Source organism: Brachyhypopomus gauderio, chromosome 4, assembly GCF_052324685.1.
Source record: "Brachyhypopomus gauderio isolate BG-103 chromosome 4, BGAUD_0.2, whole genome shotgun sequence".
NCBI lineage: Eukaryota > Metazoa > Chordata > Actinopteri > Gymnotiformes > Hypopomidae > Brachyhypopomus > Brachyhypopomus gauderio.
The window spans coordinates 15,073,246-15,091,985 of NC_135214.1; the positions used below are offsets into that span (position 1 = coordinate 15,073,246).

Below are 18,740 nucleotides of genomic sequence, written 5' to 3' on the forward strand. Positions count from 1 at the left end.
AGGATACCCCAACCCTGTCTGGGGAGCATCTTCCAGCATTTAGTGCCCTCTAGTGGCAATCTGATATCCAACAAGTTGGCCCCTAGTCTTATAGTTTTTGTTTTACGTGTTCACATGTTAAAGGGCTCCTATTAAGGAAAAAATCATTCTGTAGTATATGTAAATATATAACATTGATAAAGTTTCAAAATACTTGGTTCATGCTCCCAGCCCATACAGCTGACATATGGAATCTTAGCTGCAGAATAACCCATTCTGACGTCAGTTTCTGTGGTGTCACGTGAACAAATTTATTTTGTTTGTTTTTAACAAACTTGTTCAGCCTATAGCAGTTCAGTCCCAACCACACTGCAGTTCTCATGTGTGTTTTATCTGAATGGGGCAGAATATAGGGCAGCCAATCAGAACATGTCATTTATCTTATATCCATCTTAAAGAGGCAGTAACAGAAACAGCCTGTTTAATTCTAAGGGATAAAGAGATGTTGGAAAATGGTGATGGAAAATGGATTATGACCATAATTATGGATATAAAGCCAAACAGACATTGTAAATGAACAAGGAAAAACGTGGATTAAAACAATTTTGAACATGGTACCTGTAAAGTAATGATATCACACTGTTCCAGATCCATAGATGGTTTAAACAGTTGGTTTTTGTAGTATCAGAATACCATAATTTATAGTGTTAAGCTGGAACATAACCATTCAGCAACCAACTAATGTTCAAAATGCTTACTCTGGTTTAAAGATTTGGGGTTGTTTATTGTTAATGAACATCAGACTCAGTTGACAGTTCTGAAAGAACATTTGGCTCATATGAAGATTCTTGTTGAACATCTGGGTTCATTTGCTGATCCCCAACAAGCTTCTGATTCATATGATGGTTCTCAACAAGTTTCTGGTTCATATGAAGGTTCACAACGAACATCCATCTCACACGAAGATGTCCGACAAACCTCTAGTTTGCGTGATGGTTCTCGAAGAACATCAGGCTCACATGATGAATCTCGACGCACATCCGCTTCACGCGATGGGTCTCGACGCACATCCGCTTCACGCGATGGGTCTCGACGAACATCCGGCTCGCATTCTGAATCTCAACCAATATCCAGCTTGTGGGAAGAAAGACAAATTTCTAGTTCCACTGATGACAGCAGGCAAATATCAGGCACATCGGGAGATTCACGGCAGACTAGTAAAACATCAGGCTCGTTTGATAGCTCCCGACATACATCTATGAGAAGTGGAGATGTCCAGGGGGTTCCTGCCTCTGTTGATGAGACACTCCACTCAGCATCGGTCAGGCCAGGAGCTCCTGGGCTGCGAGGTGGGTCTCGGAGCGTGATGCAAGCCTGCTTGGTGATCTTCGGCAGACCACATGGCACTGCATGAAATGCTGATATAAAGCTTTTGAGCTTCAGAACTGTCAGATGTCTTGTAAAGGAGACAGAGTGCTGGAAACATGTCACATGGACTACACGTGTTGCATGTAGTGCCGCAGTGCTATGCTAATGCTTGTTTGTTCCAAAGTGCTGCAACTAAGGGAGCTTCTGCCAAGGGCACTTCACAAAGGGCACTTTGCTCAAGATATCTATTGCTGTTAATGATGAATACAAGCAAGTCAGGAACAGTTTGCTTGATCGCATTTGCATATCATCATGGTATCATGCCATCTAGGTTCATCATTATCCTTGTTGGCTTTTTGCATGAAATACTCCTTAAGGAATATGATGCCTTTGGGGCTAAATGGGAGTACGGTTGGTTTGTTCTTGCCTTTGGGGCTAAATGGGAATAAGGTTGGTTTGTTCTGCTAAGGTAATTATTGTTTTTCATTTATATTGTTTAAATTGTTGTTTTTTAAGTTCTGAGAACGGAGTGCATTATCGTAGATATTTTCACAGATATTTTCATGCACTGGTAAACCGATTTATTTTGTGTCGTCAAAGCCAAAGGCATCAAAATGGCATCAAGGCTGTGAGGAGTTGTGTCGCCGTGTTATCTGGGGTTCTGACTGCAGCGTATTTACAGGCCCAACTGGAGCGCAGGGACAGAAAGGGGAAAAAGGAGACAAGGGAGACAAAGGAGACCGTGGCCCCCAGGGGCCCAAGGGAGATGAAGGCTCCAAGGCAGGACCAGGAGGAGGCCTCAAAGGAGACAGAGTATGGTGAAATAATATATTCACTAACCTGGTCTTTTAAGGTTTTTTTTTAACAACAAAACTGTGTTTTTATTCAAGGTTATACAAAGTGTGTAAATGTTTGAAGCACATGGAATGTAGGTTAGACCACACCAGGAGATCATGGGCTGTTTGGACTGGGGCTTCCAGGCCTGTAGCTTGGAAGATGGTCTGGGAGGGATCATCTCAAGAAAGGGATGTCAGAATGTTTAACCATCTGCTGCACTAGCGGCTGTGGCAGAGTGTAATTTATCTTTTATATGTGCTTCCTCAGGGTAGCCCAGGAGAGAAGGGAATGAAGGTATGTTATGACAGTCATCTTATGGGACCCCCAGTGTGTGCATTACTGCAGTGATAAAAGACTCTGCCTGGATCTTTCATGTTCAATGTGTAGCATATCTTCATTGTAGACTCTCATTTATGTCATTTATGTGTATTGAGCGAAACTGATAAATAGTCTTCTTAGATTTTTCTCTCAAATTATGATTAAATATTCTCTTGCTTGTCCGGCATTTACTAAAGATGTTGAATCATGATACGTCTAGATGCCCTTGGACCCATTTTTTTCTTTCTGACATTCTCAGGGTGCTGCAGGCTTTGGTTTTCCTGGACCAAAGGGTGAGCCAGGACTTCCTGGTCCACCAGGCCCACCTGGGGCATCTGGGCCCAGTTCTGATGTGGTGGAGAGAGGAGATGGGACTGTAGTCCATAGAGTTGCAGGACCCAAAGGACCTCCAGGACCCCAGGGGCCCTCAGGCCCAGCTGGTCCTGCTGGGACCGATGGAGAACCAGTGAGTAGTTGCAAATAATGTCTGAATGGTTCTTCACTCCAACCTTTACATTGTATCTTTAGTATCACCTCCACATGACCTTTTTGACTAGTCAAGTCTGCATTCTCTGATGAAGAATAATGTTCATGGTTCATAATTATCAGCACCTCTGCCCAAAGATAAGGGACCGTGAACTGCATTAATCAAAATGAGCGTTTCCGGATAGTGGTCCTGTACATGCAGCTATCCACAGAGCAGACAAATTTAGCGTTTACCCTCTTTAATTAATCAGTCTCAGCGCATTCGCTGAATGCCAAGCCCTTCATAACCTGAGGCGTAGTGGGGCAGGGGAACACCTTGCATAACTGTCCTCCACTGGACCACGAGGGAAGAACACCAGCCAAGAGTAACAGCCATGATTACTTAATAGCTCTCCTAAAGCATGAAGCCCTTTATTGAAGAAAGACCTTAACCACAGCTAGCGTGACACTGCTCTCTGTTTGTGTAATATGTATGTGCATGTGCTCTTCCGTCATTAATATCGCACAAGAGGCCATGTTTTGTCAATGCTCATTGGAATCATGCTTGGAAAATGTAATTAACGTAACCCGGTGAGAGATGGGGACGTATTGTATTCTGCCCTTGAGATGCGCGACCCCATGCCTTGTGCACCTCAGACACCGCTGGCCATAAAGATGGACAAATGTGCCATATAAATGTTCTTTCTGCACTTTGATAGGGTGACCCTGGCGAAGACGGAAAGGCGGTAAGTCCCTGCATGTAATTGATTCCATAATGGAACACATTCTAACATGGAGTCAAGTGCATGTCCTGCTCTTCAAATATCCATCTTCTTCTCTTCCTCCTCATCCATTCACCACGGCTGCTCTTCCTTCATCGCCTGCAGTTTAGAGTGTTTAACGCAGTGATGGGGCTTGTACGGACTTGTACAACCAACGGCCAAAAGCACTGCAGGGCCGTAGGACTCTACTCGCTTCAGTGCTCTCCCGGATTCAACTCAAGGACTTGATGATTAGCTGTAGTGTACTTACAAACATGTGATATCCAATCATTCAGTGCTGTAGCCGTCCAGGACTAAACTAGCCATTCCGGACATTGAGCAAAGCTTCATGGCTAATCATTTTCCTTGATGATGCATTTGACCTGTTCATCTTTACAGATCCCTCTTTTTGGTGATAGCATTGATTTACACTTTCATGGTTGTATAACCTTCAGTTTCTCTTGTGACCTTTTAGGGGGCAGCTGGTCCCCCAGGTTTCCCAGGAATCCCAGGTAACCCAGGACCAAAGGGAGAAAAGGTGAGTAAAGTGTGTTTTACAGCCCATATTAGAAAAACCTCTGCCTACATTAAAGTCAACAGTGTTTAACGGTCATTGATTCTTTGTATTGAGCCTCTGTTTAAAATCAAAAACTGAATCCAATGACAGAGCAAATCTGCTGTGTAAAACCATTTGAGCAGTATTACATCCATCAAACACTACTCTCTTGTTTTGGGGGCGACCAGGGAGAAGGCCACCCAGGACCAAGAGGACCTCCAGGGCCTCCAGGGCCCCCTGGACCCTCATCTCGCTCAGACAGACCTGTGAGTTCCTCTCTTCCAGGTTTTAGTGGTTCGGGTTGAATTTTTCCCTCTATGCAAACTCTTCAAGCATACAAATGTTTTAGTAATACATTTTCTGTATTTCACTTGCAGACATTTGTGGACATGGAAGGCTCTGGTTTTGGGGATGTAGAGGGCTGGAGGGTAGGAGCTGTTGGTGCTTGAAGCACAGTCTCCTCTTGTATGTACGGATCTCAGGAAACGTTTCTCTTATAACGAGTGACGGTTTTCACTCTCCTCTGTGTGTTTGTGCTCTTCTTGGTTCTCATCTCTGTGCAATAGGGCTTGCCAGGTTTGCCAGGCCCTCCTGGACCTCCTGGACCTCCAGGACTGCCGGGTCCTACCAGCTCTCCAATAGCTGCTGCTTCTGGTGCCTTTGGGCCACCTGGTCCACCCGGACACAACGGAGCTCCAGGCACACCAGTACGTCATGTACAGTATGCTATACAGTGTGCTAGCCATTATAGGCTCTGCAACACCCTTGGACTGCCTATGGTTTTCGGCGAGAAACCAACATGTCAGCTGACTGAGGAACCTCAAGGGTTGGGATGAGAACCGCTTGTGTTGGATATTTCCATTCACAGATTCACAGCACTGTTTTTTGTGTTATAAGTGCTTAATGTTCTATTTTGTAGGGGGTTTCTGGACCACCAGGTGCTGATGGCAAACCAGGCCTACCTGGCCCCAAGGGAGAGAAGGTAGGAGTAGATTAGCAGCCTAATCCCAGGCCCCCTACTAGTTTCTGAAGAGCTGTGGGTTTACATCATTAGTTTTCATGAATAAGAAGAATTTGCATGTTAAAAATAGACATGATGATAATCCTATATGGGATTCAAACTGCGTGGCAGAGTCCTAATTCTGCCCCGTGAAGCTAAAGAAGTGTCACTCACGTGTATGATATTAAACGTCCTCATGTCACTTCCTGCAGGGCGACGCCGGTGAACTTGGCTTACCTGGAGCAGTGGGAGCAAAGGTTTGCATGCACCGACACACATATATACAGACGCCCCTACACACACACACACACACACACACACACACACACACACACACACACACACAAATGCATTATGATGCAAACTCCTGCAACATGCACAGGATGCACATGCATTTTGAGAGTGGTGCATTCATGATACATTAGAATGTGCTGTTCAGTGTCATAGACAACCATGTGCTGGGGGTTCTGACACGGGATTAAGGAAAATAACCAAAATCTCATGGTTTTTGTCCTTTTCTACTTTTAAAGCTCGCAGCAGTCTTTAAAGCTTCTCAGCGCCTTTTTTCTCTTTAGCGAGCCATCGAGCATCTCCAGGCTTTCCTTGACCTCTTCTCTTTCTTCTCCTCATCCTCCACTGATAAATCCCTTGCAGCATGGTGGGCAGTACAGCTGTGTTACTCTGGGGCAAGCTTGCGTTATACGGCGAGTTGGGTGTTTTTTGTGAGAGTGGGGTTTGATCTCGTCATGCTGGGTGTTTAACTGTGAAGAAACCAGAATAGTTTGGGAGTATTTTTAATTTTGATGACTTGTGTCTTAATGCGCTACATTTGATTATATGTCATCAGGGTAACCGCGGGTCCTTAAAAAGTCTTAAAATGTCTTAAATTTAGTTTTACATATTCAAGGTCTAAAAATGTCTTAAAATGTCTGGAATTTTAGGAGGGGAGGCATTAAAAAGTGTGTTGCTCAGTTTTTCTATTTTATTTTACCGATGTATATCCCACAATAATTATCATTTCCGCAACGGCCGTATACTCCGCCTAATGGCAGTAGTACGTCACCTAACAGGTGGAAACAGCAGACGATGCTTTAGCTGCCTAACAAGCTGCTTTTCTTATTTGAGGGCTGCGGCGGGAACAACAATACAAGGCTCCGATACAGACATGGGTAAATGTCCATTCAGGCTGGAGGATGAAAAATATTGTGGCTGGCTGAAACCTTCCAGTGATTCGTATGAGGCGCGATGTGAACTTGCCGAAAAACATTCAAACTTGGTACAATGGGCTGTAAAGCGCTGGATTCTCATATGAAATCTGAAAAACACAAGCGATATGATGGCACTTGTAATAGTAATATGCATATCGAGTCATTCGCTGCTAACTGCAGTTTAACTGTAAGTGCCAAAAATGATTTGTCTACTGTGTAGTGCGACCAAACGTCTGTATTTCCCGGGACGTATTTCACGTCCTGTGAGGAAATGTCCTGATTTTTAAATTACCTTCATTGGACCATTCAATGTAAATGTACAGGCACTAGGGCACTGCGCACGGCGCTGCATGTGCCGTAACCCCTCAAGCTTTGTTTATACAAGATGCGCCGCGACCGTCGCGAGGTTTCGAGTGCCGACGATGACGTAATCGCGGTGGCTCCGCCCCTGCGCGAGGTCCCCGCGTGCTGTTGCTTCGCGAGGTTGTGCACCTCCCGTCAGCAACTTTACGGTCGCCACCCCCCCCCCCCCCCCTCAACAATTTACACTCGCCACCTTCTCCAGGTTCAAATCTCACTCCAAGAGATCTTGAAAAGTTGGCAACCCTGGTATTATTTTTTCTTGTGAGAGGTATTAAAAAGGTCTTAAAAGTCATTGAATTTGAGATTTAAAAATGTGCAGATACCCTGCGTATACCCATGATTATATGTAATATTTTCAGAATGTTGTTTATGTTAAATATGGTAACATATTTATCTCTGCCTCAAGCGTTGCTAATACAGACTTTCACACAAGGTCCCATCATCCCTTCTCTTCACACATTGTTCCTTCATTTCCTGCATTCCTACAGGGTGCCCAAGGGCCTCCAGGTGCTCCTGGAATAGCAGGAGAGACTGGGCTTGCTGGTCTCCCAGGACCAATGGGACCCGTCGGACCCCCAGGGCCCCCGGGGCCTCCAGGGCTGGGCTACCGAGTCGGCTTTGTGAGTATCAGCAGATAAAAGGGAAAGCTTGGACTCACCTTCACGCACAAGCAGCAGCTTTTCACAGAAGACATAATAGGAGCTTAACATGCAATTTAAACGTGAGGTGCTGCTGAGGAATCGGCAACATGGACATCCTTTTGCTTTTAAAGAAAACGGGCCCACCTGACCCAGAGTCGGATCGAATCGTCTGAAGCTTCAGACATGGTCGTAAAATAGCTGCTCAGTCGATGGCTGCCTTGTACGACAAGTCCAGCACCTTCGCCCGTTTGAAGCCGTGATCTCACTCTTTGTTTCAGGACGACATGGAGGGCTCTGCTGTAAATGTGTTCAGCAGTGTGCCCGGAGTCCGAGGGCCAGAAGGCATACAGGTCAGTGGAGGGTGTCCAGTGTGGAGCTCGTTTTCCCTTTCCACACCTTTTTAGAGCCCAAATGACAGCCACTCTCATTCATTTTCAGGGACCCCCTGGAATTCCAGGTCTCCCTGTAAGTTTTTTTTCTTCCTTTCTTTCTTTCCTTTTTTGGTATTTATTCATATAGAAATGTTCCATATAGAATATAGTATGCATATAGAAATATTTCTCTGATGTTTTTTGTCTTGGTGTATTCCTGATGTGCAGGGCACGCCAGGTCTGCATGGGCCTAAGGGAGAGAGAGGCAGCGAAGGACCTCCAGGAATGGAGGGCCGTCCAGGGCTCGATGGGATCCAGGGGCCACAGGTACTGGTTGGAGCCCTTCCAAAGCCAAGAGGCCCTGTCTCTTTGTCCTGTGTGTGTCATCCTCTCATGATGCATGGCTCCCCCAGACTAGCACTCACACTCATGGGCTTTGAACAGTTTTATCTGTGGGCTGCACAGATGAGTTCAGGTCAAAAGAAGATGTTGTGTGACCGAGGGAAACAGTGGTGTATATCTGTAAGCCCCTTCTTGTGCTGTTTTGGGATGTTTTTGGGCAAAGGTAAACCAGACCAATCTGCCACAAGCCTCTTTTGGTAGAGTTCTGTATATCACTAGCAAGGTGTTGATGAAACCGAACACAAGCTGGAGTGTTTCATGCTGATGTTGGTGCGGTTTGGGTTTTGCCTGTAGGGACACAAGGGTGAACGCGGAGACAAAGGAGACAAAGTGAGTACTTCCTCTGATGTTTCCAAACATCGCAGAACTTTGTGAACCTGACAGGCTGATGTGCAAACGGTTGGATGTACTCGTCTCGTAGGGTGAGCCGGGGAGGGACGGAACCGGCATTCCCGGCCCACCAGGCCCTCCGGGACCTCCAGGACAAGTCATCTATCAGACGTCCGAAGGTGTAAGTAAAATACTAGTAATATTAATAATAATAATACATGTTGTTTTCCATCATGCTTTACACCTAGTAAGTGCTGAATAATAATTATGTTTGTTTTTTTGTTTATTCACCAGCATAATACTGTTGGAGGGGTAAGTGCCTTTTTGACCATATGAGCCTCTAACATTTCCTAGCTTGCTGTAATAAACTTGTTTATCATCTAAAACCCTAAGAATGAATAATAAGGAATATTATGTATGTGCACCTTAGTCAGAATTATTCAGTAAACTGAAAATATATATAAAGAATATAAAGAATTTGGAATGAAAGTTTGGAATAGCCAGTGGTTCCTTGGAGTGTAAATGGTTAAATATGAAAAATTATTTATTAATTCTAAACACGATACACAGAAATTGAGAATAGAGAATAGAAACACCAGCTGTTTCGGTTATTACAGTATGATTGCAGTGCTAACTTTCAGATCTGTTCAATGATGGTCATATTGTGAGCAATGATTAAAAAATACCATCTCAGTTTTCTCAGCCAACAGCTACCAATTTGGAAGTCTGTTTTGTTTTTCACACTTGTTATTATTGTTGATGCTACCGTGGGAAGTAAGAGCTAAAACAGGTGTTCAGATTTTCGAATGTGTGTGTGTGTGTGTGTGTGTGTGTGAGAGAGAGAGAGAGAGAGATAGAGGTAGAGAGAGAGAGAAAGTAAGTATATTTCCTCCAACATAAAGAGGGGAAAAGATGGTTGTGCAGATAAACAAACTTAAGGAAAGCTAAACTCCAAATTGGACTTACATAAAGAGTCATTGTCTCATGAGACTCTGAAGGAATCTTTTCACAGTTCCTCTGTATTTAAGGGCTTTAGCACAACACTCAGATGGTCTTTCTTGGCCCTCCAGAACAAACATGAAGTTTGGAACATGGTTTGTGTTTGTGTTGTAAAGCGTGTGTGTTTTAATAAGTCACGTTGCTGTTCTTTTCAGGGCGTACCAGGTGTCCCCGGCCAAGCTGGCTTCCCAGTAAGTGTAGTGAGTCTGCTGAGCTGTTTACATTTGTAGTACAGTCCCTTTGAAAACTATGACTTCAGTCAGTGATGGGCGCCTGCTTACATGGGGTCATTGTCTTGAAAAAGGGCCCGATGGGACCGAAGGGGGAGAGAGGAGACCCAGGCGCCCCAGGCCACGCCACTAAGGTTAGTTACCCACTTTCCTTTGAGCCGAATCCTCTGTTTCTTTTATGGGTGTAAGCGTCATCAATTGCTAATGTCTTGGGGTATTACATGCATCTAAAGTATGCATTAGAGTGTAGCATAAAATATATCGGATGTATTTTAAGGAACTATGAAGCTAGCAGTAAACTGTTGCCCAGTTTGAAGGTGTTTTGTGTGGCAGGGTGAGAAAGGAGAACCTGGTGTTGTTATTGGACCTGACGGAAGCCCTTTTTACCTGGGTGGACTGGCTGGTCCAAAGGTGACTGCTTACAATCTAAAATAGGTTATTAGTTTAGTGATCTTGATAATAAAGACAAATATGCATGCTTCATGTTCACCCAAATAGTATTCTGCCCAATTTAGAAGGCATTCTCTTGTTGAAATACATCAGTATTGTTTCATATTATGCTATGTAATGTTGTTTCTAGGGTGATAGAGGACCTCCAGGACCTGAAGGACCCATGGTGGGTTTGATGTATTTTGGTATCACAATTCTCTAGTTTGATGACGTGACGTCTTCCTCGTGTAATGACGCTATCTGGCTGTGGTCTCACACAGGGGCCTTACGGCCGTCCCGGCATGAAAGGGGAGTTTGGAATGCCAGGCAGGCCTGTGAGTTCTCCATTTATAAAACAAAATATTAAAACCTGTCATTACATGCCTGACTTTCCCACAGCAGACAACAAGTCATCTAGCATTGGGTCTGGCTAAGCGCCCAAGTCGTGTCATTGCAGGGTCGGCCAGGAGTGAACGGATATAAAGGAGAGAAAGGAGAGCCGGGCTCGGGTGCTGGCTACAGCTACCCTGTAAGGACAAATTTTGTAGAGTATAAGGTATTTGCCCTTTGCCAAGTGAACTGCTGTTGTTCATAAGGGTATTCTTGTATGTTTTCAAGGGCCCACCGGGCCCTCCAGGGCCCCCTGGTCCCCCAGGACCTCCCGTGTCTCTGGACAGGTTCAGTGTAAGTGGGTTTTTCTGTTTATCAGATGTGTTATAATTCATGCGTGGAAGTTGCTAAGAGCACCATACGTGCAGAACACGGAAACGACTGCAGGATTGATTATCTTCATTCTCGAAGCAGCAACAGTAAACTTTGGCTCTGATCTCTTTGCCCTTCATTTCAGAGGTATGAAGATACTGGACGCTATCCAGGTGAGCTGATGTGCATCCCTGCACTATTTTTACATTGTTTCAGAAAGTGTAGCCAGGGGGAAATCTCTTAAATTAGAAGGCGTCACTACTCTGCCTAAATCGTAGTATAGAGACAATACCTGTCATGGTACAACCGTTAATTTGAACCTGCCACTGATTTCTAATTGCTTCTTACTTACTTATTGCTTCTTTTTAAGCCACTGATGTATATAGAACTGTGTAGCTGACAAGGTTTACATGGAGCACCTTGGTAGTTCAGTGTTGGCTCACAGTGGTGGTGCTTTAGACTGGACTCATGGTCACGTGCGGTGTCCTAATCAGGTGTCAGGAGTTATAATACACTGAGCTGCTAGCATTCACTGCTTAACTCACTGCTCAACATTGGATTTATTCCTACAGCTTTGAAAGGAGAGAAGGGAGATCGTGGTTCCCCAGGTGTTCCAGGACCAACAGGTGAAATTTCAGTTACTTCAGAGCAGTTACAGTCTAAAGTTGGTTGGCCAAATTCATTAAAGCATCCTAATGATAACTTTTAAGGGAAATGTGAATCTCTTGATACAGTGTGTGATGCTATGTGTAGGAATCTCCAACTATTAATGGCATCCGTTAACTGTATATTATTTAAAATCTTATTAAATCTCTTTTGGTGTTTGTTCTGTAGGCAACTTCGACATTTACACTTTGAAGGTCAGTTACTTTTCTCTAGCATATTGTTTCTCTAGCATGTTTGAGAACTGCTGGGTGGTGGTGTATGTATGTGAGTATTTGAGCTGTATGTGAGTATTTTGAGTGCTGTGTGTGTGTTTACAGAGTGAGCTGAAGGGTGAGCACGGAGATCCAGGCCTGAAAGGCGAGAAGGGTGAGCCAGGCGGCGGCTTCTACGACCCGCGCTACGGCGGCGTGGGACAACCAGGCCCTCCAGGAATCCCTGGACTTCCTGTAAGAACTCCTGGAGCAGATTTTGGGGGAAAATCCTTACATGGTTTAACACAAGGGTGTCAGCCTTCAGATTTGGAAGCTGCACACTAGCCACAGTTTGATTCAACTCACTAACTCATCACTTTTATTACGAGGCATCCACTCTGATATGATCCTAATGGCTAATGTGATCTTATGTTCCAGGGTCCTAAAGGAGATTCCATCAGAGGGCCCCCTGGTCCACAGGGTCCACCAGGGCCTCAAGGCGTTGGCTACGATGGCCGTCCAGGAAACCCAGGACCACCTGGACCTCCAGGCCCTCCCGGTTCCCCATCACTCCCGGGTGCTTACAGACCTAGTGAGTCAAAAACACCTCCTTCCCAAACCTGTAAAAATCTGTTATATCAGCAAATCGAATGCTGAGTCTGTGGCATGTTGCTTTTCTCTCCATGTGTGATGATTTCTCCCCTTCAGCGGTTGGCATTCCTGGCCCTCCTGGTCCGCCGGGGCCTCCTGGCCTGCCCGCCCAAAATGGTGGTGTAAGTAGCACACTACCAGAGCTCATTACTCACACAGCAACGACCTTGCGAGACAATCCTGTACTGCCCACAATTTTTGTGAGGTGTGCAGTATGTGAGGGACACTAACTGAGCCTCAGAGGGAATATTCTGTTAAAAGTTTTTTTGCTCATCAGTACAGCAATATTATGAGCACCTCCGAGTGCCCACGGCAATGGTGTTGCATAGCTGATAGAAAAAAGGAGTCACCTTCTATTTTCGATTTACATATAATATCCTGTAATGTTTTATAGGTGGTGATTTTGAGAACGCGTGATATAATGCTTGCAACATCACCTAGACAACCAGAGGGCACACTCATCTACACTGTGGAGAACAACGAACTCTATATCAGAGTGCGGGACGGCCTCAGACAAGTGATGGTAGAGTGAATTAGATGGACCTCTTTTGTGTGTTGTTGAAAAGAAATGCCCTGGTGTTAATCCATCCATCCACTGACATACAAGCCTCACTCTACTTCTTTGAGGCTGAATATCTGAATATGAAATTCTTCTTACTTTCAGCTTGGAGTTTATAGCCCCTTCTACAGAGATTTGGTAAGTAGTTTTACATCTGAATGAAGAGTGTGCTAAATCTGCCCCCTCTGGATATGAGCAGCCAGCAGCGAATCAAAGGAACAGCAGCTTTGCGCTAGCAGATACACACGTATTATTATAATGAGTTATGGCTCTGCCTTGCTGGCTCTCTCTCTCTCTCTCTCTCTCTCTCTCTCTCTCTCTCTCTCTCTCTCTCTCTCTCTCTCTCTCTCTCTCTCTCTCCCTCTCTCTCTCCATCTCTCTCTCCATCTCTCTCTCTCTCTCTCTCTCTCTCTCTCTCTCCATCTCTCCCTCTCTCTCTCCATCTCTCCTCTCTCTCTCTCTCTCTCTCTCTCTCTCTCTCTCTCTCTCTCTCTCTCTCTCTCTCTCTCTCTCTCCAGGACAATGAGGTGGCCGCGGTGCAGCCGCCCCCAGTGGTGCACTACTCCCAGGACCACTCAGCCAGTAGCGGAGCAGAGCAGTTTGCCCACGGCGGATCCGCCAGTCGCCCCATCGAGGCCCCGGCCCGGCAGCCCGTAGAGGAACACGTACCGGAGCCGCCTCAGCCCGCCCCCTTAGACCCCCGCTATGACCCCCGCTATGACCCCCGGTACTCCTCCCACCCAGACTCTAGGTACCAGCCCCAACCTGACCCCAGGTACCAGCCCCAACCGGACCCCAGGTACCAGCCCCAACCTGACCACAGGTACCAGCCCCAACCGGACCCCGGGTACCCGCCCCACACAGATCAAAGATACATCCCCGTGCAGCCGGACCTGTACCCTGTCACCCCGGCCCGCAGACCCAACCCGCCCAGCCGCCAGCGTGAGGATCATGCACATACATCAGAACCAGGGGTGAGCTCACTATATGGGTTTTCATTCTGTTGTTTTCTTTCACAAGCCATCAGGCATCACCGTAGTGCACGTATGCAACACTGCAAGAAATATTATTGAAAGCAAGCACAGCAATCCAATCTGATTACTATGAATATTTTATAAGTTACCTAATGACTCACTGTCTTTACATGACATATTTAGCCCTTTGTGGACAATGTTATCAGAAGAAGTGATTGTCCTTTATTTCATTTTGGCTGGGTTCGTCTTTTATGCCACATGGACAGTTGCACCTGATCGCGCTGAACAGCCCTCAGGTGGGGAACATGAGGGGGATCCGCGGCGCCGACTTCCTGTGCTTCCAGCAGGCACGGGCCGCGGGACTGAAGGGCACCTTCAGGGCCTTCCTGTCCTCCAAGCTTCAGGACCTCTACAGCATCGTGCGCAAGTCCGACAGGCACACCCTGCCTATTGTCAACCTCAAGGTGCTTCCGCACTCGACACTGCACCAATGATACGATTCAGGACGCTACGTTTTGCCTCAAATTCAGGTTTAGATTGCAATGTAAAAAACTCGTTTAAATGTAGGACTTTGGAGCACATGTTTGCTTCATGATTGGTTGTTTGTTTAAATTCAAGGCCCGCGGGCCATATCTGGCCCATAATACAATTATATTCGGCCTGCTAAATAATTTTACATTGATCTATTATTATTGTTATTAATGGCCCGGCGACAACGGCTGCCTTGCCGAATGATACATTCATGATACTGGGACCATTTCCACATCATTCAAGTCAAACCTCTATTAGTGTCTGCAACACTATTGTAACATCAAAGCTAAGCTAGCCCTTAACAATGGCACAAAGAAACATTGATTCTGAAAACAGAGCCTTCGAAAACCGATGGGAGGCTCAGTATATTGTGGCATTGTGTTCATAGCGCTACAGTTGGTAATTAGGGGGTGGAGCATTCATGTTGCCCAGAATGCTCCCGGGTTCCAACTTAGTCACCGTTATGGTGATTGCTGGCTGGGTTTAAGGAGTCGGTGTGTTTTCACTGTAAAGCAGTTTTCTCTCTCTCTCCTGATACTGTTGTTTTGTTTAAAAGAGCACTTATTGTGGTGGGTTAATTCCCTGCCTCGCTTCTTCACTTCACCACAATATGTTTATTGTAGTGGTGTCAATTCCAGGTGCCGCGATTAAAAGTCCTCACCAGGATTTTGCTCAAGCTTGCTAGATTTTCTAATTAGCAATCCAGGTAAAATTAGTGGAATCAACACAATCCAGGAAGCCTGAGCAAAATCCTGGTGAGGACTTTTAATCGCGGCACCTGGAATTGACAGCACTATTATTGACATTTCTGGTACACCTGTGTGTCTTTCTTGTGGAGCTAATGTGGCTGTAATTAAGGAATTTAATCTAAGACGGCACTCCGAGAAAAAACAATCAGGACAAGCTGAAAAACCTGAATGCAGACCAGAAGCTGCAGAGAGTGAAGGAGTTAAAGAAGACATTCGGCCCACGAACTAAAGTGTGCTTTGAGTTTGACACCCCTGGTTTAAACCAATCCAGTCGTTTGAAGTTCAGAATCTCTCAGCCCCTGTGAACAAGGCTGCGTGTTCTTGACTCTCCTTATCAGTTCAGTTCTCAAATCTGTTTACGTGCCGAATCGGCAGGGGCGTGAGTCACCCAGGCGTCACCTGCGTTCGGTCCTGCGTTCGGTTCTGACTCACTGCTGTGTCCATCCTCTGCAGGACCAAGTACTGTTTAGCAGCTGGGAGTCCCTTTTTGGGGATTCAGAGGGCAGGATGAAGAGCAACGCTCCTATCTACTCGTTTGATGGGAGGGACATACTAAGGGACAGTGCGTGGTGAGGCTCTCACTCTTTGTACAAACATTCTTCATCGTTAGCCTGATTATTTTATCCAGACACTTTAGGTAAGCATGAAGCTAAACAAGTTCAGACTATTGATTTAATAGTGCATAGTTCATTTAATATTTTGTACTTGTATGTTACTGTAAAACTTGGTTAATAGTAATACCAAATTACTAAAGTTTGGAAGTAAGCATGCCTTCATTACAAAAACAAAATGGTGAACCTTGTTGGGTTCTCACAGAGATGCTTGAATCACCTTCATGTATGACAGCACGTTTTTCCACTGTCTCTCGTTCCCGAGTGGAAGATCACTGGTATATCGAATATAGGGAACGTATCGGGTCATTCTCCCCCTCTCCCCACCTTGTGCCCTAGGCCAGAGAAGATGATCTGGCACGGCTCGGATGGCAAAGGTCACCGTCAGATGGACAACTACTGTGAGACGTGGAGGACAGCGGACAGTGCCGTGCTAGGTCTGGCCTCCTCGCTACAGGCTGGCCAACTCCTACAGCAGAACCCCAGCAGCTGTTCAGGCTCATATATAGTGCTGTGTATCGAGAACAGCTACATCACTCACTCCAAGAAGTAAGGGGCCCATCCGTCCCATAGAGTGCTAGGCAGCGCTATAGCAACTGTTGGAAGAGGACGATTTGGACCCCCACCACCCCCAACCCAATACACATAGCAACTGTCCTGCTTCAAAGCGTAAGAAAAATTGCAAAACACAAGACAGACAGACTGAGGATGACCGAGGGGCTGCCTGGTGTTCTGTGGGTCCCTGATGCTGAAGAAACGGGCAGAATTGAGCGGTGCTGGTTCTGTCTGCAGAACAGAGCGGTGCTGGTTCTGTCTGTAGAACAGAGCTGCTGGTTCTGTCTTCAGCCATTGGCACATATTTTCCAGATGGGGTTGAACCAGAGGAGAGGTGAGAGAGGCAGGGTTTTTAATTGCATCCAGATAAAAAGATTATTATTGTTTTTTTTTTTTTTTTTTTTTGTATATGAAATGTTTGTCACTCGTGTCGTTTTCTTTTTTTACATGTTTATTTTTGTTTCTTCTTAAGATGTCTTAATTGGTATATTTAACCAGTTTTAGCTACATGTTTTATGTAACTTTGCTTTTGTTCAATGCTTCAGTTTCAGACTTATTGGACACTGAGGGGCAGGAAAGACAAATGAGTTTTTAGAATTTACAAAGAGTAAATATTTATTCTACAGTAAAGACAAAATGATGAATTTGAAACAGGAGTAAACCGCATATGTTTAATCCTATTTTAGATAGCACATTTTTGCAGTATGTGCATTACATATACCTGTAAAAGTGTGAAACTAAAATAGGTAACTTTGGCTAAATTACAATTACACTGGCTAAGAAATATGTGATTCCTTTCATAATTCAGTGTATAGGTCCCTAAAGGACTTGCATCACGCATCAGTAAATGAGAACTGTGAGAAATGAGAAAATGTATTCTTGCTCATTCCAGACCAATTTATACAGGATAAAAAGATAAAACATATTTGTAAAAAAATATTTTACATAGTGTTAAAGGGTCAAAGTTAGTAAAAATAAATAAATTAATTAATAAAAAGGATTCCAGCTAATTCAAAAATCCCCACCAGGATAGAAAAGGAATTCTGAAGTTCCATTTGGTGCTGTTTCCTGTGAGAGGTGTCTGAACACAGAGTAACACTTCATAAGCAGTGTGGACGTATATGGAATTTCAGATCCTGAGTGCTCCAGAGATGGTGGTTCAGTACCACTCTGTCAAAGTCTTTTTGTAACCTAACATGCTCCACCCTTTTTTCAAGGCACTGAATAAATCAATTTTGAAATTCACCATAAAAATATCTGGCAGTGACACTGCTTCTTTTTAAATAAAATAAATGTTATCTTTACAGTTTGATAAACCTGTGGCTTTTTGTAGACCTGTACCAAAGGTCCTTGTTCAGTGGGAATGCAAACTGATCTACACTGTACAGAACAGATTTGCCTATAATCACATCCTGTTTTAATGCAGTAGTTATGACCACTTTATGCGTTTGGCAATGGCACTGCTGCCATCCTGTGGACTAATTGACCACTGACAACATATTAATGTGTCAATGTATATTTGTGTGACACAAATATTTGATGAGTTCATACCGAGCTTTGAGAGCTCAGCTGTCCGTGTGGGCCACGGTGCGGTTTCTGCCCTGCACAACTGCAGCTCGTCCCCTCGAGGCAGAAGCCCTACAGCTGTGATTCATGTGCGGCCTTAAACCGCATGGCTGGCCCCTGTGATGAGCCAGCACTGCCCTCTGTGGTGCTTTTTGCGCTGGCTCAGTGTCCGCCTCGGGGGCTTTACTGCCTCTTCCATAGGATTTAGCCCCGAGGCCTTCACTAGGCCTCTCAGGCACAAATCAGTGTACGCAGTGATGGACAGAGAGTTGCCCACGCGGCAGAACGCACGCGCTCCTGGCTCCGGCACGCAGGCTGCTTGATGAGAGGACAAACGCCACGGCGCCTTCCCCCTTCATTTATCTAAACCCACCATCTTCCCCCGGAGCAGACAAATATTATGCTTACTTTTTCCAGCAAAGTCATGTCTTATCGCGATCCTAACATTTGACATCGCGAAGGAAAAATATACCAGAGTGTGAATCAACGTTCAAAATATAATCTGCTGAGTGATGGATCATCTTCGTGTCTGAAAACAAGGAGACGATGTGCAGCTGGTTGTCGGCTCCACGCAGCTATGGCAAGGCTATACTTAGTATCTGGTGAGTAATAAGTAAACCCATCCAAATGGCCCACAGACAGTAATGATACAATACCCGGACAAGATGAAGACGTTAATTGCATTGCTGGTAGGGTGGAAGCCACGTGTGTCAGACGTGCTGTATTTA

General features: G+C 45.2%; 1 protein-coding gene across 6 annotated transcripts in view; it reads left to right on the forward strand.

Moving 5' to 3' along the window:
• The window catches only part of col18a1a (collagen type XVIII alpha 1 chain a), a 63,470-nt gene extending 45,718 nt beyond the window's left edge, over positions 1-17,752 (forward strand). For 5 of the 6 annotated variants that reach the window (XM_077002521.1, XM_077002522.1, XM_077002520.1 and 2 more), the window contains 37 exons: positions 915-1,328; positions 2,030-2,160; positions 2,452-2,478; positions 2,762-2,968; positions 3,687-3,713; positions 4,204-4,266; positions 4,473-4,550; positions 4,662-4,712; positions 4,851-4,991; positions 5,204-5,266; positions 5,497-5,541; positions 7,344-7,475; positions 7,775-7,846; positions 7,935-7,961; positions 8,096-8,194; positions 8,564-8,599; positions 8,691-8,780; positions 8,894-8,911; positions 9,754-9,789; positions 9,903-9,962; positions 10,162-10,239; positions 10,409-10,444; positions 10,539-10,592; positions 10,715-10,786; positions 10,876-10,941; positions 11,105-11,132; positions 11,532-11,585; positions 11,794-11,819; positions 11,943-12,071; positions 12,255-12,408; positions 12,525-12,589; positions 12,862-12,990; positions 13,132-13,164; positions 13,545-14,000; positions 14,267-14,464; positions 15,734-15,849; positions 16,231-17,752. In XM_077002521.1, coding sequence (XP_076858636.1) covers positions 915-1,328; positions 2,030-2,160; positions 2,452-2,478; positions 2,762-2,968; positions 3,687-3,713; positions 4,204-4,266; positions 4,473-4,550; positions 4,662-4,712; positions 4,851-4,991; positions 5,204-5,266; positions 5,497-5,541; positions 7,344-7,475; positions 7,775-7,846; positions 7,935-7,961; positions 8,096-8,194; positions 8,564-8,599; positions 8,691-8,780; positions 8,894-8,911; positions 9,754-9,789; positions 9,903-9,962; positions 10,162-10,239; positions 10,409-10,444; positions 10,539-10,592; positions 10,715-10,786; positions 10,876-10,941; positions 11,105-11,132; positions 11,532-11,585; positions 11,794-11,819; positions 11,943-12,071; positions 12,255-12,408; positions 12,525-12,589; positions 12,862-12,990; positions 13,132-13,164; positions 13,545-14,000; positions 14,267-14,464; positions 15,734-15,849; positions 16,231-16,444 — 3,725 coding nt within the window. In that variant the 3' untranslated portion in view covers positions 16,445-17,752. The remainder of the gene's footprint in view (positions 1-914; positions 1,329-2,029; positions 2,161-2,451; positions 2,479-2,761; positions 2,969-3,686; positions 3,714-4,203; positions 4,267-4,472; positions 4,551-4,661; positions 4,713-4,850; positions 4,992-5,203; positions 5,267-5,496; positions 5,542-7,343; positions 7,476-7,774; positions 7,847-7,934; positions 7,962-8,095; positions 8,195-8,563; positions 8,600-8,690; positions 8,781-8,893; positions 8,912-9,753; positions 9,790-9,902; positions 9,963-10,161; positions 10,240-10,408; positions 10,445-10,538; positions 10,593-10,714; positions 10,787-10,875; positions 10,942-11,104; positions 11,133-11,531; positions 11,586-11,793; positions 11,820-11,942; positions 12,072-12,254; positions 12,409-12,524; positions 12,590-12,861; positions 12,991-13,131; positions 13,165-13,544; positions 14,001-14,266; positions 14,465-15,733; positions 15,850-16,230) is intronic. The other variant, XM_077002519.1, reaches the window with a different exon arrangement.
• The last annotated feature ends 988 nt before the right edge of the window (positions 17,753-18,740 follow it).